This window comes from Talpa europaea (genome assembly GCF_964194135.1).
Source record: "Talpa europaea genome assembly, chromosome: 11".
NCBI lineage: Eukaryota > Metazoa > Chordata > Mammalia > Eulipotyphla > Talpidae > Talpa > Talpa europaea.
Window position 1 is genome coordinate 77467581 of NC_140078.1, and position 18142 is coordinate 77485722.

Consider the following 18142-nt stretch of genomic DNA (forward strand, 5'->3'; position numbering starts at 1 on the left):
TTCTTCAGCCAGGACATCCCACTGGCAAAGATAAAAGCATTTCACATACCCTGGGCTTAGAAATACTTTTTGATATCAATCTACCCCCTTCTTATGATAGAGAGGAGTCCAGCACTCTCCACACCAATACTCACAAAGTAGTCATCTTTGATTTGCCCTTCCTTCATAGATCAGTCTTCATAGGCTAATTGGCAATTATACTTCTCTTTTCAAATAAGTATGTTGCCATCTGTGTGGTTTTAAGACCTGACTTCTTCTCTCTGAACCCCAGCTTCCAAATCTATAAAAAAAATTGTTGAGAGGATTAAATTATAGCATTTGTAAAGCACTTAGAATGGGGGGGGGAGTAAGTGCTCAGTAAGTGGGAAGTGTTGTTTTCATTATTACATATAATTGGTCAGTGAACTTGGCTAATGTTGTCCTCCTTTGATAGACAACTCTGCAGGTGATGCCAACTGGCCAGGTTGAGGGTTTTAAGTCTGCATTATTGATACTGACTCTCCCTTTGCATGTGAACGTTCAAAGAGCTTGCCACCTTATAGGGTCATGTCTGGGCAGTCAGCTGGCCTTTTCTAGGCCACTACCTTCTGCATGAATCTCTGAAGTGTAAGTGTTATCATGCCCATTTTATGGACAAAAGAAACTGAGTCCTAAAGAGACAAAGGGCCCAGTCAGCCAGCTGATAAACAGTGGGCCAGGCCTTGAACTCCAATCTCTGATTTTGAATCCTGTGGACTGTTTTGCCCCAAAAAGGAAGGGGCTATGCAATGGATGACCTTCTTTGTTCTTGCTGCAGCCACTGCCCTAAAGGTTATTTCTGCTTGAAAACATTTGACAACCCGGATTTTAACTACACCAGCTTTGATTCCTTCTCTTGGGCTTTCCTCTCACTGTTCCGCCTCATGACACAGGATTCCTGGGAACGCCTCTACCAGCAGGTATCCATCTGCATGTCCCCATACCGACTTGGATGGAGGCTGGTGGGTCAGCTGCATAACTACATTTTCCTGGCAGGATTCTGACATCAGAGGCCCATGTGCCCTAGGTATATGCCTCCCTTCTTTCTCTTGAATCTGCAGACCCTGAGGGCTTCTGGAAAAATCTATATGGTCTTTTTCGTGCTTGTCATCTTCCTGGGATCTTTCTACCTGGTCAATTTGATCTTGGCTGTGGTCACCATGGCATATGAAGAACAGAACCAGGCAACCATTAACGAAATTGAAGCAAAGGAGAAGAAGTTCCAAGAAGCCCTTGAGATGCTCCAGAAGGAGCAGGAGGTCTGTGAGCAGTGGAAGCTTTGTGAAGTCGTTGCAGGCTATATTTGGTCTGCACCAGCCACATAGATTAAACCTGTCATTCTAGGGAACAATGGGAAGATTCATCTGAGGTCAGGTTTTCTCAGAAAAGAACCTGAGTGAAGATTTGCGCAAGTGACTTATGGAGGGAGAGGGAGAATAAACAGGCAGGAGAAGGAGAAGGAAGGAAACAGGATGGAATAGGGTAGATTTAATTAAGAAAATGGCCCGAGCCAGAGACTACCTTGATTTTGATCTCATGGGGAGCTCAGAGTTAGCCCCACCTTGAGGCAAGAGGATTGGGTATTTGCACCTCCATTTCTGCCCCAACCAAATGTATAGTCCAAGGTAATTCTCTGCAGAATTCTGCAGCTGTGAGCCATTTGCAGGTAACACTCAAACAGCTGGAGTTGAGTATTCTGACCTGGTAGGGGAATCTGGGCAGGCCACCAGCAGAGTGTGATGAAGGTGTGAATGAGGGAGGTGACCACAGGTGGCTCTTCTGATAGCTCTCAGTCCCACAACCACCCAGGTTATAATCCTGATCTCCTCTGTTTCAGATGCCCTTGTCTCTGTGACAGCCCACGTCTGGGGGATGCAGTTATGCTAAGCTCAACCAGATACTGTTGGCTACAGCTGCTGTTCTCTCTCTTCAGATGCTGGAAGCACTGGGGATTGATACAGCTTCTCTCCACTCCCACAATGGGTCACCTCCAGTCTTTAAAACTGCCAGTGAGAGAAGGCACAAGATGAAGCCAAAGGTGTCAGAGGGCTCCACAGATGACAACAAATCACCCCAGTCTGAGCCTTATAATCAGCGCAGGATGGTAAGGGCTCAGGTTTGTGTGCTAAAGATTACCCACCCTTGCAGTTTGCCATGGACAACAGGTTGAAGTTGGACAGGTTGTAGCAGGGAGATTAGGAGGCACAGAGTAGGAAGATGTTTTAGTAACCCAGAGATGGCGTAAACTAGTACAGGAGTATTATGGATGTGAAGAAGGGGTAGATTATAAAGACTTTTGTGAGGTGGGGTTGGGGTAGACATGAAGCTGGGAATGTGGAATGTGGAAAAGGAGAGAGGCAATCCATGTGGCTCCCTGGTTTCAGGATTGGCAATCAGATGTGTGCACTAATTCTAAGACAGGGGCACTAGAGCAAGAACCCAGGTTTGAGGGAAGAGAGTGAGCCCATATTGGACATTCTGCCCCTTGAGGAGTCTGTGAACATCAAGGATCAACTTCCTTCTGACACACTGATAAGCAATTCTGGAAGGCAGTTATTTCTCTGTCCGTGCTGCTGAAGTCATTTACACCCTCTTTTTTGATCTCATGCCTCAAGCGCCGTGGTTCAAACTCTCACCTGTTGGCACAGAAAATCCTAGCACCCATCTTTGGCATAATGTGGCCTAGGAATGGCTTCAGTGCCTCACTTCAGACCCTGAAGCAAATTTTGCTCTCATCAAAACCTTCTACCTCTGACTCCAAGATCCCCTGTACTCACCAAGTTTCCTCCCCGTACCTCCATTGCCCTTGAAAGTCCTATGTACACCAAATGTGTCTTTCACAGGCCTGAGAGATAGTAGCCCCTTTGTGAGAGAGTAGTTTAGACACTAGTAATATGGAAAAGGACATCAACATGGCTATTTTTCAGGCCTCCTGTTTCTCACTTCCCCTTTCTTGTGCTCATGTGAAGGATGATCTACTTTTTGGAATACCATCTCTACAACCCCCAAACTTAAGTTTACACACACACACACACACACACACAGAGAGAGAGAGAGAGAGAGAGAGGCTCACATGTACACCAGCTCAGTGACATCTACGCTTCACCATTTGTCACCATCTGTGCTCTTCCCTCCCTTGGTCTGCCTTTTAGGCAGCACCTGGCACGCAGAGGGCACAGTTCAGAAGATGTCTCAAAGAGGGGTTCATCAAGGCTCTGACAGTCATTGAACAGGATGAATCACAGCTTCCATGAAAATGTCAGTGACACTCTGCATCAGACTTTAATTTTGCCAATTCTGTCAGTCCCACATAAATCAACACCTGGATGTCCAATAATTGTTTGGTGTGTGTGTGTGTGTGCACATGCTTGTTTCTCCAGCTGAACCTATTTTCAGAGGGAAACGGAGGAACTATATCTTGTTAATTCAACAACACTAGGTGCTGAAATAAAACAATGACTGAAATATAGTCCAGGACTTCCACTGGGGCTGAGGAGGCAGATATAAAACATCTATATGTTACATATTATGTTAGGAGACATGTGTGGTATTTAGGCAATAAAAGAGGAAATATCCACTAATAGGAGCTTCGGGTGTATAGGAAAGCTTCCACAAAGGAAGGGATAATTGGAGTAATAAATAGTGAGTGTGTGTTCCTCTGGTAATTGAGGATGTGAAGGATTTGGGGAGCAGTACATCCAGGCAGAAAAAAAAAAACATGTACATGCAAAGACAGGGAGGCACCACTTGTGTAATTCTTTAATACTAACTGATTGACTGGAATCTGTTTAAGAAGGTATCTCCCTCTTTTCCTGGGTATGTTTGCATGGTAAATAGGCCACAGACAGCCTTTTCATAAAAACTGTTTTCAGACCAAGAGCAATGAGACCCAGGTTGGTGGTAGCATCTAGGGGAGCTAAGACAGCAGGTGTCCTGGGGATACACAGGAGACCAATTAGTTTGCTTGAATGATGCAAGCCTAATTCTTAGATTCAGAGACCACTGCCCACCATTTGTCAAATAGGTCAATTCTGAAATATTACCTGGTGGCCAGAAGAGGCAATGCCTATTTGCTAGTGCCCAAAGTGCAAATGACTCAGTCATCCCTTTTTTTAAACAAAAAATTGCCAATTCTGTTTCTTTGGTTCAAAAATGGGAAGGTTTGAGTTCCTAGTCCTTGGATATATGTTCTAGGTAGAATGCTCTGTTAATAACACCAAAATTGCAGGGCTTCCCTGGTGGCACAGGAGTTAAAGACACAGTGCAGTCGGGCGATCACAAGCCACTGCAGCACGAGTTTGATCCCTGGCTGGCCAGGGAGTAAACCACATGGTGCAGCAGACCTCTCCTGTTTCTCCTGCTGCTCCACTCAGCAGTGTATTTCAGTGGATCTGCTTGTATTGCTCCCCACTCTGTCTCTGATGAATCTTCTCACTTCCCTCACCTCTGATCTACACCCCAATTCTTTGTATGCATAAATAAATAAATCTTTAAAAAATAACACCAAAATTGCATTGATGGTTGCTGAACAGAGTTGTGCTCAAAATTATCAAGAAAGAAAACCAGGGGGGTATGTTAGAAGGACTGTAATTGACAAGATGTCAAAAGGTCTTAAGGAAAGAGGGAAAAAATCAGGAGTATGAGCAGAGTCAATGATTATATTTTATAAATACATTCTTTGTATGATCCGAGGACAGAATTGATAACCTTTTAGGGTTAGATTCCCACGGTGCGCAGAGGAACTAGCTGACCTAGGGTAGTAACTCTCGAAGGTCTCTGAACTTATGATTTAGCTCCTTTCCTCTGGCAACTGTAAGCCACATGGTTCCCTTAGAAGGAGATTTTGATGGGAAATGTTTATTGATTTGGAAGAATGGCATTTTTCTTCCAGGAAATTAGGCTGCAACTCCCCCTTCAGTCTCCTCATTGTTGACGATTCAAGGTTTTTCTCAAGGGAACCTCGAAGCTCATTACATTATAAAGCTCTTGTTTCCTCCTTTGCAACACAAACTCTCACATCCATGTAGGTTAGATCTAATGAATTGTAGAGCTTAATTTTTAGACAATAAAGTGCACGTGTTCCAGTATGGGTGTGTGTAATAGGTTCTTAGGGCACAACTTTGCATGTGGAGCAAGAAACTTAAGATGACTCTATTGGACCCTATGGCCAGAGATTAGCAACCACCTAACATGTTCCGGTGACAAGATTGTCCTCTGGCCTGTCCTTGGCCATGACGACCTCTTTGCTGATCTTAAGGGTCCTTCAATTTCTCAGATGTCTTAGCCTTTTCTCAGACTCTGACAAGAATAAGTTTTTTCCTTTCTTCTCTCCCCATGTATACCTAGAATAATACTAACTTAGATTAGTATTTTGAAATTGTTCCTGGGAGGTCAAGAGAATGAGGGCAGGGAAATGGGAGTGGGTGGAAGGAACTTTGAGCCTCAGATTTACCTGCAGGATGTGCTTTCAACCTCCTTTCCTGCTCCCCTGTGGCAATGCCCAGTCTTTCCTAGGCCTTACCTCTGGCAGACGGCGGGCTAGCCATGGCAGCGTGTTCCTTTTCCGGGCCCCTGGCCGAGATGTCTCCTTCCCTGATGGGGTCACAGATGATGGAGTTGGTCCTGGAGACCATGAAAACCATCGGAGCTCCCTGCTGCTGGGTGGAAGTGCTGGCCAGCAAGGCCCCCTCCCTAGAAGTCCACTGCTTCAACCCCCCAACCCTGGCTTAGGATATGGAGAAAATGGACACTCCGCATTGCCAACTAGTGAGCTTGGCTCTGGAGCCATCGAAGTGTCGGTGAGTTTGTCAATATTCCAGACTCTCTTAGGTTGCCCTCCTGAAGGCTTTGAGCCAAGACGCCCTAAGAGTCACCCATGGAAGTATCATTTGGACATTACTGTCAACCACTCCCACCCTACCCTCACATTGCAGAGTCTCTAGTGAGCCCTGATCACATCATCAGGTCAAACCAGGGCTCCAGTGATCCCCTAATTCTGTGTCTTGGTGCTGTGCCTGAGTTCTTACCCCAAATTCAAGCAGCAGCTCCATTTCTCCAAACACCACTGGATGCCTGATTCACTGGGGGCTGCCAGCCACCGGGGACTGGCCAACATGCTGCTGAGTGAGCTTCATTTGCCCCTGAAGACTTCAGGTGCCGGTGCCCTGACTCTGTTTGTGTCCCAGCAGCCGTTTGACGCAGGACAGAAGAGGACTTTCTTATCAGCAGAATACTTGAATGAGCCTTTCCAAATCAGACGGGCGATGAGTGTGGTCAGCATCATGACCTCCGTCCTTGAGGGTAAGCGCTGCGCAGGGGACGTCAGTCTTGTGTGTCATGAGAGTTTCCGGGTGAGCTGCAAAGGGGATGCCCTAAACCTGTGTCAAAGGACACCTACCCCTGTGTCCTGGGACCCCACGTGCTCCTCTTTTTTGTGCCCTGGGTTCCATAACTCTATCAATGTGGGTTTTTATGTGAGTAATTTTTCAAAAACCAAAGACTCCCTTAAGTGAAATGCCTTAGTTCCTCTCCTGTTCAAATTTACATCTGCTCCCAATATACTCACCAGAGTAGATTTTAAAAGGGATTTTTTTGCAGGCACCAGAGAATTTCAAGCTACCTCTCGGGTATGTAAGAACAGTAACAGTCTTTAATTTTCTAACAATGCAAAATTATCCTAATGTTTTTCCTGACTGTAACTTTTACAGTTAAAACTTAATTTCTGTCTCAAGCCCCCATTATGCTGATCTTCGGTAGACAATTTAAGGAAATGAATCAGACAATTTAACTAAATCATTGTTAACTCTGGGTTCCATCAATCAACTGGGAACCCACTCAGCCCCAGGCATGGTCTAACTTCCAGCTGCTTGCACCAAGCCAAGGCGTGGAAGAGAGAGGGCTCTGTGTCACGGCCATGGATGCCCAGTGAGCATGGCTGTTTCATCCTCCCCCGGCCAGCCTAGCTCCTTATTCAGCTCTTATTTTGCTTGAAGTTATGGAAAACATTCCTATCTGACCATTTATCATCCCTAGACAAATTTATTTTTTTTAAATAATAAATTTTATTGTTATATTCCCCATACAATTGCAGCCCCCCCCATTCTGACCCCAATCCCTCCCCTCCCGCCCCCGCCCCCCTAAAAGTGTCTCTGGTTCATAGTTTTTTGTTGATTTTGATTTTCACTTTCTTATAGTTATTCATTTTCCTGGTCCCTTATTTAAGTTTTCTAGATTCCTGCTATGAGTGAGACCATCCGGTATTTTTCTTTTTCTTTTTGGCTTATTTCGCTGAGCATGATCCCTTCCAGCGCCATCCATGTTGCTGCAAATTGCATGTGTTTATCTTTTTTGAACGCTGAGTAATATTCCATGGTATATATGTACCACATCTTCTTGATCCAGTCATCTATTTTTGGGCATTTGGGCTGTTTCCAAAGCTTAGCTATTGTAAATAGTGCTGCTATAAACATAGGGGTGCAGGTGTTCTTTGGAATGGATGTTTCTGTGTCCTTTGGGTAAATACCTAGGAGTGGAATTGCTGGATCATATGGAAGCTCTATGTTTAGTAGGTCCAGAAATCTCCACACAGCTCTCCACAGTGGTTGGACCAGTTTGCACTCCCACCAACAGTGCAGGAGAGTTCCTTTTTCTCCACACCCTCGCCAGCATTTGTTGTTGCTAGTTTTTTTAATATGTGCCATTCTCACTGGTGTAAGATGGTATCTCATGGTAGTTTTGATTTGCATTTCCCTGATGACAAGTGATGTTGAACATTTTTTCATATGCCTGTTGGCCATTTGCATTTCCTCTTCAGAGAAGTTTCTTTTTAGCTCTTCTGCCCATTTTTTGACTGGATTATTTTCTTTGTTGTTGTTGAGTCTCATCAGCTCTTTGCAGATTTTTGTGATCAGTCCTTTATCATTAGTGTTGGGTGCAAAAATGTTCTCCCAGTTGGTGGGGTTTCTCTTTGTTTTTGTTATTGTCTCTTTTGCTGTGCAGAAGCTCTTTAATTTGATGTAGTCCCAGCCAAATTTAAAATGTCCTGGGGTGGAGGGAAGAGAAAGGAGCTGAGATTCTGCTGTGTTCCTGAAAAGGGGCCCCACATGCTCGCCTCCCACCCTGGGCTGGAGTCTAGCACTGGGGAGGGCATAGTGGGTGATAGAAACTAAGAAAAATGTTTGAGAGACTTGAAAACATAGTCAAAATGTGTCTTACTCTCTAGATAAAGTAAATGGCAAGCCCTTAGAGAGGTAGCAGGCTCTTAGAGAGAGACCCACATACCCCGGATGGCACAGAGACGGCAGGGTAGACCTGGCTGGCAATGTACCTGACTTGAGGCAACCTCAGAGTGATCCGCAGCCCCAGCAGGACAGGATGTAGCTGCCTGAACACCTAGTCCCCACAGGCTACTGAAGGATATCAATGACAGTCCAAGAGGGAACAGTCTTCAAAGATTTTCCCATTGGAGACCAGGCAGGAACCAGGATGGCTCAAGGAGAGTACACTTGGCTGTGACTAAGGAGAAGCTCAGCCGTCTCTGTCAACCATGAGCCCCCTCCACGAAGAACTCAAACACAATGAGGTCTACCACCCATGCAGTCACAGACACTGAATTAACCAAGACAAAGTTCCACTCTGGGGATTTAAAGTATAAATAGAATTCAGTTATGGTGGGGAAACCCCCTTCTGTTACATTTCTTGAATACCTGAGTTTGTGTTTTGAGAAATGTTTATTACATTCCAGTAATAATGGTGTGTGCAGACTCTCATATCATTTTCCCTCATTGATAATAATTTACCTATCACTGTTCATTGGAACAATGCTTAACTGCATTGAATTTTTCCCTGTTGCTATATCTATGATTTTTTTTTGTTGGCTAGGTGGGTTGCTTGGAAATTTTTCTCTTTTTCTTTTTTGCTGTTAGCCATCAAGCAATATAAATGTTCCATAGAGATAGCTTACTCTTTTATTTATTCCCCAGAATGATCAGCTTCTTCCTTCTCTCTTTTTTCATTTATTCACCCATCAACACACATTTGTTGAACAGCTGCTGTATGTCTGGCATTGCTCCAGATGCTGGGTACTCAGAGATCAACATGATAGAAGTCTGTGTTCCTGGAATCTGCATCCTGGAGGCTGGCGTGTACAGATGCTAAACACAAATAGATATTGAGATAGTGATGAAGAGTAGGAGAAAAGATAAAGTAGGGAAGGAGATGCAGAACAGGGGCTTGCAGAAAGGGTTACTTTAGATGCGGTGGGAATGGAAGGCCATTTGCTTTAAGGGAATCAGTAATAGTAATGAAATAAGAGAATCAACCTTGTGAGCCTTGAGAGAGTTCCAGACAGATGAATAGCAAATGCAATGCACATTGAAGGACTGAGAAAGAATGAATAAGTTGTATGTCCTAAACACACCCCAATTTAGGCAAGAAAAAAGGTGGTCTCGGGGTAAATGAAGACAACCAAAGGTTGTGATTAAGAACACAGACCCCAAGCCCAACAGCCTGGCCTTGCATCTCGGTTCTGCCATCTGTGATAGGCTGTGCAACCCTGGACCTCCTTAACTACTCTGCTTTTTCAACTTAACTGTCTCTGTTTTTTCAAATGTGAAACAGTGAAGATACACTTGTAATACTTTCTGAGGATTGAGTTAGGATAAGCATGCCTAGCGCGTGGTTGTAAATTCCCACGAGGGCAGAGATGTATCTCTTTTGCTCACAGCCAGATGTCCAGTCCCTAGAAAAGCAATGAATGGCACATAGCAAGCACTCAATAAAATAGTAGTTGAATTAATAGTGAATGAGGTGATATACAAGGCTGATATTTGGGGAATGGTACTAATTTATAATGACCTGAACTATGATCAGGGAGAGAATAAGGAATGGTCAGTTATCCTGATGTAGGACAGACTTCCCCCCCAAGAAAGATGTCAAAATAGATGGAAAGGAAGAAGAAACAATGACATTTTTAAGAAACTCTGGGTAAAGATGACCTAAAGTTAGGTCAGAGAAGTCAAAGTTTTTTGAGCAGAAGACTGTATGACCTATGACCTTCTCTGGTTGGTTTTCTTAAATGGTGGTTTTGAGGATATTTTCATGCTAATGGGGATGTGGGAGACTGAATATAAAGGAAAGAGAAGAAATCCTCAGCAGATTGCTGATGTGGCAGGAAAAGATGCACAAGTGAAGAAATTCGCCTTTAATAGGTGTAGGGACACCTCTTTAATTGTAACAGGAGGAAAGTCCTTTCTGGGTTAGCTTTTTGCAGGAAAGTCTTCTGGGAAGGAAGCATGCTTGTGATTGTGCTGCAAGTCAGCAAGTGCCTGATTCTTTCAGCATCCACATCTCCCCGGGGAATCAAGATCAGCTTTGGTAAAGTTGTTTAGAAGCTTGGGTCTCTTTTCCTGTCCTGCCTCTCAAACAGGCTGTTTCCTGCCATAATGGTGTATCTGCAATTTCCTCATTCAAAACTACTTCCTGTCCTTCTGTTTAGGGCCAAATTGGGTCTAGGAAAACTCCTATTTTTGTTCCAACTAAAGATCATTGATTTTTACCCCCCAGGATGTGCTGAGTATTTAGAGAAGTGTACTTTGCCAGTTTCTGTGGTTGAAGCGTCCCTTCAGAGCGTCCTGCTGCACTCTGACCTGTGCTACCTGTGACAGCCTTTGCACATAACTTATGATTTGAGTTTACAGACATCTCCTAGTTTGATCAAAACAGCATGTATGTCTATTTCTTGGTCTCCTTGTGTCTTTTGCTTGTTTCTGGGAGTAAAACAAGGGCTTTTGTTTTTCCTCTGGAAAGGCCTGTCTTTTTTAGCTGTATTGGGGTATAATTGACAAAATATGTAAGATATTTAAAATGTACATTGTGATTTAATATACACATAATTGTGAAAGGATTCCCCCATCTAATTCATTACACATACATTATCTCACATATTTACTTTTTCCCATTTTTCTCTTTTTCCATTCTTTTGAGTGAGAATACAAGTTCTACTCTCTTAACAAATTTAAAATACAGTAAAGTAATATCATCTGTAGTCACTGTGTTACACATTAGATCTTCAGATCTTATTCATCTTATAACTGAAAGATTTTACCAAGCTCTTCCTATTTCCCTTACCCTACTTTTCTGTTTTCTGTTTCTATGAGTTTGCCTTTTTTTTTTTTTTTTTCAGATTTCATTTATAAGGGATACCATGCCTTATTGGTATTTGTCTTTCTTTGTCTGGCCTATTTCACTTAGTATAATGCTCTCAAGGTTGAGGGTAAATTGCAGGGTTTCCTTTCTCATGATTGTATAATATTCTCATCTTTAGTTATCCATCCATTCATGGATGGACATTTAAGGTGTTTCTATGACTGTACCATTGTGAATATTGCTGCAATGAACATGGGAATTCAAATCTCTCTTTGATATCCTAAGTATTTTATTCTTTCTTGGATATAAACGGCAATTATAAATGGGATTATTGTCTTTATTTCTCTTTTCTATAATGAATTATTTGTCTAAAAAATGCAACACATTTTTGTATATTGATTGTATCCTACCACTTATAAACTAATTTATTTGAAAACATATATACAGTAAAAATAATTCAAACACGCAGTGAAAACTGTCTTCCTCCCTCCCAGCTCCCCAGCCTCCTGATGAAGCCCCCCACCCAGTGTCTCTTGTATCCTTCACACAATATTCTATGTATCTATAAGAATACACATACATACACAGTTTACACACATATATATAGAGTCTTTTTTACCTCCACAAATAACTGTCTCACCATTTTTCATAATGTACTTTACCAGCTTTTTCTTTTTTTAATATTGTTATAATAAACCATGGACACTTTTTTCTCTGCATATGGACTGGCATATCCCCAATGTATATCTTTCTGGCAGTGGAATTAACAGATATACCTGAAGCTATATGGCTACCCCTCATGGAGGCAGCCCTTGCTGCACATTCAAGTGGAGATTTAATGGGAGCAGTTAGAGAGATGAGCCTGGTGTTTAGGAAGAATTTAGAAACTGGACATATAATTTGGAGGTAGATATAATTTAGACACAGTTGGCATAGAGATGATTTTGAAGGCTACAGGTTTCAGTAAGGTTACCTTGAGAAAAGGAAAAAGAGAGAGATCAATGATCTCTTGAGAGATCAATGATCTCTAGCGATCCATCATCTCTACCTCCAGCAGGTAGAGGCAGGAAAGGAAGAGGGAGGCAGGGGCAGAAACTATGAAGCAGTCCCTAAAGTGGGAGAAAACCAAGAGACTGGAAACCTGGAAACCTGGAAGCCAGATGGTCAGAGAGTTTCAAGAGGAAATAATTATGAATTCTATCCAATGCTGTGAGGGGAGTAAGGTAAGGACAGGAAACCAATGTCTTGAATTTGGAAAGGGTAAAAGCCTGATTCTAGGGATGAGGAGGGAAGTTAAATGTGGAGAAGGTTAGGTCTAGAAATCTGTTTCCAAAATTTTTGCCGTTAAGGGGACAGTAGACAAAGGAGAACATGGGGTCCAGGGAGACCTTTTTCAAAGTGGAGATGTTTACATGCTGATGGCAATGGTCCAAAGGAAGAGCAGGGGATGGCACCGACCTTGAGTGGATATAAAGGAAAGTCCCAACACAAGTGGGGGGAGTAGAGTGAGCTCACACCCAGTGCCAGTGCTGGGCTCAAGGCAGGACAGGGTGGGTGGATTTGCAGATTCCCTGGAAACTTAATAGGAAGAGAGGAAGTTATTTTGTGAGTGATTCTATACTCTGAGGAAAATCAAAGGAAGCTTCTCAGTAGTGAGGAGTGGAGAGAGGGTTTTGGAACTTGGAAGAAAGGAGGAAATGAGAAATAGTCTAGAAGAATAAAAGTGTGGATTGACTGAGAAATGTGTTAGGATTTCTAAGCAGTGATAAGTTAAAACACACAAATCCCCAATACTATGGCTGTGTATTTCTTTCCAACCAGGTTCAACTGGTTGGGTGTGGATGCAGAAAAGTCTGCAAGTTGAGTTTGTTTGGGATTGAGGTTTTGCCAGGCAAGTACAAAATGGGGGGTTAGTAGATAGACTAGAGGGGTGGACATGAAGTCTAAACGAAGCAGGTGGGACATGAGGATGTAGCACAGGTGATAGGCAGTGAAAAGGTGTAGGGTCCATGGTTTGGAGGACTGAATGGAGACAGAGATTGAATGGAAGTTGCTGGACTGAAGGAGCTCAAAAAAGTAGGAAATGGATAGCAGAGAGAGGGAGGTCATCATTATTAGTAATGACAAGGTCTAGGGGAAGAACCCACAAAGAGGTTCTGAGGTGACACATGGCTGACACTGACACTGACCACACCTGTGATACAGAACTCGAGGAGTCTGAACAGAGGTGCCCTCCCTGCTTGACCAACTTGGCTCAGAAGTATCTGATCTGGGAGTGCAGCCCCACTTGGATGAAGCTCAAGACCATTTTCTTTGGGATTGTGACAGACCCCTTTGCAGAGCTCACCATCACTTTGTGCATCGTGGTGAACACACTCTTCATGGCCATGGAACACCATGGAATGAGCTGCACCTTCGATACCATGCTTCAGACAGGCAACATTGTAAGTGCACTGGCGGCCACTGCCCATGCTGCCGTGGCTGGCAGGGGGCGGGTAGGTGGGTGGCAGCACGCCCACATTCTTTGGAGTGTTGATCTAGCTGGCTGAATACTCTGGTGTGGACACAGAGTGAAAGACGGAGAACTGGAGGGAATTGCATTAGCATCAGCAACCGCACGAAAGTGGACCAAGATAGTCCCGATCTAGAAGGAAGCTAGCTCCCCCTTTGCAGATGTTAGGACAGCACTTTGAATTTTCTGACTCTCAGCTGCCTCTACTTTGAAATGAGGATAACTATTGCTTTCCCCTCTAAAGTGTGGGCTTGCAATATTCTTTCTAGTTTTATTGCTTCTACAACTGCAAAAAAACAGTGATTATGGTTTTTCAGTGTTATCATTTAAGGACAGAAAGAGTTGGGGGGGAATGAGATGTTAGTGAAAGGGAGGGCCATGGCGACATGTTTACTGTTATAACAAAAGCACCAGGGAGTCAGAACTTTCGTGTCTGGTTTAGACATGATGTTACTTGAAAATTTCCTCCATAATTTTTTAGTATTATTTGCTTTTAATAAGATAAGATCCGTACTGGATTTCTCTACTTGCTGAGTAATGTGACACAATGAGAGAGAGTCATTGTTTGGTGCCTACAATGAGACGGGTACTTTGTAAATCTCACTCAGCGCCACAAAAATCCTATGAGGTTACCATAACCCTTACATCCCAGGAGAGCATGAAGACTCAGAGAAGTTGGGTTTCCTGCCAGAAATGGCACAGCTGGTAAAGGTGGAGCCAAAGTTGACCCAAGTTGCTCTAGGACACGGGACCTCAACCCATTCCCCACAACAGCACACTGACTCACCCACAGAGGACACTCAGTAGGCACTCTTTGAATTCCACCCTTGCAGTTTGGTGGCATTAGGGAAGTTGCTGATCCTCTAAGTCTGCTTCCTTTTCTGTGAAAGAAATTACCTGCTTCCCAGGCTAGGGAGAAGCATTGGTGAGTGCCAGTGAGAGAAAAGCACCTGACATGGTCGTTGCTTTCTTCCTTATCTTTCTCCTGGTGTTTGTTGCGTGACTCCAGCCTGCTCTTGGCCTCTCTCAAAGTCAAAATTCTAAACTGCTTAAGACAATTAAGGACACTGAGAGCTGCAGAGAATCTTAGAGACAATGTATTGCTAATAGCTTCTTGCTAATAGTTATTATTTATTCATGAGTTACTATCTGCCAGAACCTTTGCTAAGATATGCACATGCATTATCTCATTTTTATGCCCATTATACAGATGAGGAAGCTGAGGTATGGAGAGAATGCATTGTTGGTCACGCTTTCATACTCACTAGGGAATGCCTGAGCTGGGATTTTTATCTGGGTCAGTATTGCCCCACAACCCATGCTTTTAAACTAATGAACCAGATTGACTTCTCATTTACATAATTATATAATAATAATTATCCTAATGACTTTCCGCTTTTAAAAATCATCATTCATATGGAAAAATTGAAGCATGAGTTCTAATGCCTATTCTCTAAGCACTGGTCAGAACTGTCTCTCTGCTGCCACTTTGAGTATTCCCATTCCCAATCCTTCAAGAGCATATAAAAATATAGAAAATGAGTATAAAGAAGATAAAAGGATCTGCTGTTTTACAAACAAGACATTTTCCTGCTCTCTAATTTGATACTGCACCTGACCCCACAGACCCTGCTGAGGTGAACTCTTGTTTCCATCCACAGGTCTTTACTGTGTTTTTTACTGCTGAAATGGTTTTCAAAATCATTGCCTTCGACCCCTACTATTACTTCCAGAAGAAGTGGAATATCTTTGACTGCATCATCGTCACTGTGAGCCTGGTGGAGCTGGGGATGTCCAGGAAGGGCACGTCCAGCCTCTCAGTGCTGCGGACCTTCCGCTTGGTAAGGTTTTCTCTAGATGATTTGGGGAACCCCCACACTTAGGGATGCTTACCCCTGAGGACACTGTCCTTTGGGGGTACCACCAGCCAGATCGCCCTTCCTCTCTGGACCCTGCAGCAGTGAGGTAGAACCTGGTTCCTGGGAGTTTGAAGAGTTGGTTCTTCCTGCTTCCTCAAAGGAGGGCTGTGTCTTCATCTGCACCAAGAGGGGTCTTCCCAGAATCTGCCTGTTCTGTTATCAAACGATAACGATGATCATAGCAGCTATTGCTTCTTGAGCTCACACATAACAGAATGGCTCCTGGCCCTGGGACTTTGCCTACATCTTCCTTCTGCCTGTAACGCTTTCCCCTTATTTTTTTATTGAACTCATTCATTCATTCTCATCTTTGCAGGCTCAGCTCACACGTCACCTGCCCAGATAGGTCCTCCCCACCACATGTCCCTCATCGAATCAACCTGTTTTTCACACTTTGTAATTTCTCTGATATTCCATGAGGAAAAGAAAAAGGATCTTCTTTTCCACCATTTCATCCTAGGAGCCTAGCCAAGGTCCAGCACATAGGGGAACTTTATAAATATTGTTGATGGACGGAAAGAGGACAGAAGGAAGGGAGAGAGGGAGAGAGAAGGGAATCTTCTGGGTCTTCATTCTTGCTTCTTCCTCTCTGTCTAAGTAACATCACATTTCTTCCCATCGTTTCAAGTCTTGCTCCATTAGTCCATTGGGTCCGTCCCCATGCCTATGACTATGTCTGTGTCTTACTTCAAACGTATCTTGGCCCCTACACTTATTCCATGGATTGGAAGAATTAACATTATTAAAATGGCCATCCTCCCAAAAGCAATATACAGATTCAATGCTATTCCAATCAAAATCTTAATGACATTCTTCAAAGAAATAGAACAAATACTGATGTAATTCATACGGAACCACAAAAAACCTTATTCATTTAGAATGAACTTGCCAGATCCATACAAACACACACATCCAATTGTTTTTGTTTTTTTTTTCTTTTTTCTCTTGGAACTGGAATAATCTAAGGAACAACTTGGGAACGAATGTAACCTTTAGGTGGTATTTTGATTCATGAAAGTAGTATATTTTATCTCCATTTATCTCAATCTTTCAATATAATTTTTCCAACAAATTTCCTCACTTTCTCCATATCTTTTATTTGATTTGTTCCTAAATATTCCCTAATTCAGTATGCTATCCTCAAAGAAACCTCTTTTTAAATGTCCTTTTCTCATTTATTTTGCTAGCATTTTGCTATTTAACATTTTTGTATCCAGAAATCTCTCATATTATCCCCATAGATTTATCAATATTACCTTCAAAAAATTTTAACATAATCGTATCATATGCGCAAACAATAAGTTTTGTCTTCTTTTCTAACCTTTAACAATTTGGTTCATTTTTTCATATTATTGTGCTGGTTGAGGATACCCAGTACGCTGTTGAAAAGAAGTGTTAATCACAGACGTTCTTGTTTTTTTTTTTCCCTGATCTTAAAGGGAACACTTTCAATATTTCACTAAGTATGATACTGGTAGCAGGAATTTTAAAGATTAAAAAATACCTTTTTCAGCTGAGGAAGTTTTTTTTTTTAATTAAAAATATTTATCATGAATGAATGAATGTCTAATTTTGTTAGACAATTGTTCCGCATGTATTAAAGATAATCACATGATTTTCTTCTTTAATTGTTAAATGGTGAATTATGTTAATTGATTTGCTAGTGTTAAATCAACTTTGCATTCCTGGGATAATCCCAACTTGATCTTGAATTCTTTTTGTGCATTGGAAGATTCAGTGTGCTAATAATTTGTTTTAGATTTTTGCATCTATATTGATTTGACCTGTCATTTTATTTACTTGCATCGTTCTTGCCAGGTTTTCGTATTGAGGCATCTCCAGTCTCTCTCCCTTCCCCCAAAATCAGGGAGTGGGGTTTTCATGATCTCTATGAAAAGAGGTGAAGAATAGTCCCCTTATTCAACCTACCTAATTTTCTCTACCTAATGTGTGTGTGTGTGTGTGTGTGTGTGTGTAGTATCACACCTACTGCTACAGAAGACACATTCTTTTCAGGTGCCTAGGGAACATTTTCAATACACTGAGCTAAAGGGAAATTAGCAGTCTGTATTTGAACCCTTATAGGTTTGATAGAATTCACTAGTAAAGATATCCGAAGTTCAAGATTTTTCATTACTGATTTAATTTCTTAATGGTCAGGTTTTCTATCTTTCAAATTGGTTTTGGTAAGTTATATTTTTCTAAGAATTATCCTTTTGAATTTAAAATTTCGCGTTTATTGTGTATGCCTTGCTATTATCTTTTAAGGGTCTAGATCACCTACACTATCTTTTTCTGTCTTTAAAAATAGTGATTTGTACTTTCTCTCATTTTTTTTAATTATTAGTTTTTAATGAAGTACCATTGTATTACATCCTTGTTAATTTTTTGACAGTATAGGATTTCTCGCCTTAGGTGTGGTCTCTCACCTTTTTGTATTAATCTTGCTAAAGGTCACCAATTTAATTAGTCCTTTCAAAGAAACAACTTTCACCTTGTTGATCCTCTCTCGTTCACTAAGGTTTCCTATTCCAGTTAATCCTGCATC

At 42.3% G+C, this 18142-nt stretch overlaps 1 protein-coding gene across 1 annotated transcript in view; it reads left to right on the forward strand.

Annotated features, from left to right (window-relative positions):
• SCN10A (sodium voltage-gated channel alpha subunit 10) overlaps nucleotides 1-18142 on the forward strand; it is a gene marked incomplete at both ends in the record, with an annotated part of 68534 nt that overhangs the window by 21347 nt on the left and 29045 nt on the right. The window contains 7 exons of the mRNA XM_084247801.1: nucleotides 797-938; nucleotides 1080-1277; nucleotides 1952-2122; nucleotides 5523-5816; nucleotides 6207-6318; nucleotides 13369-13607; nucleotides 15337-15516. Coding sequence (XP_084103927.1) covers nucleotides 797-938; nucleotides 1080-1277; nucleotides 1952-2122; nucleotides 5523-5816; nucleotides 6207-6318; nucleotides 13369-13607; nucleotides 15337-15516 — 1336 coding nt within the window. The remainder of the gene's footprint in view (nucleotides 1-796; nucleotides 939-1079; nucleotides 1278-1951; nucleotides 2123-5522; nucleotides 5817-6206; nucleotides 6319-13368; nucleotides 13608-15336; nucleotides 15517-18142) is intronic.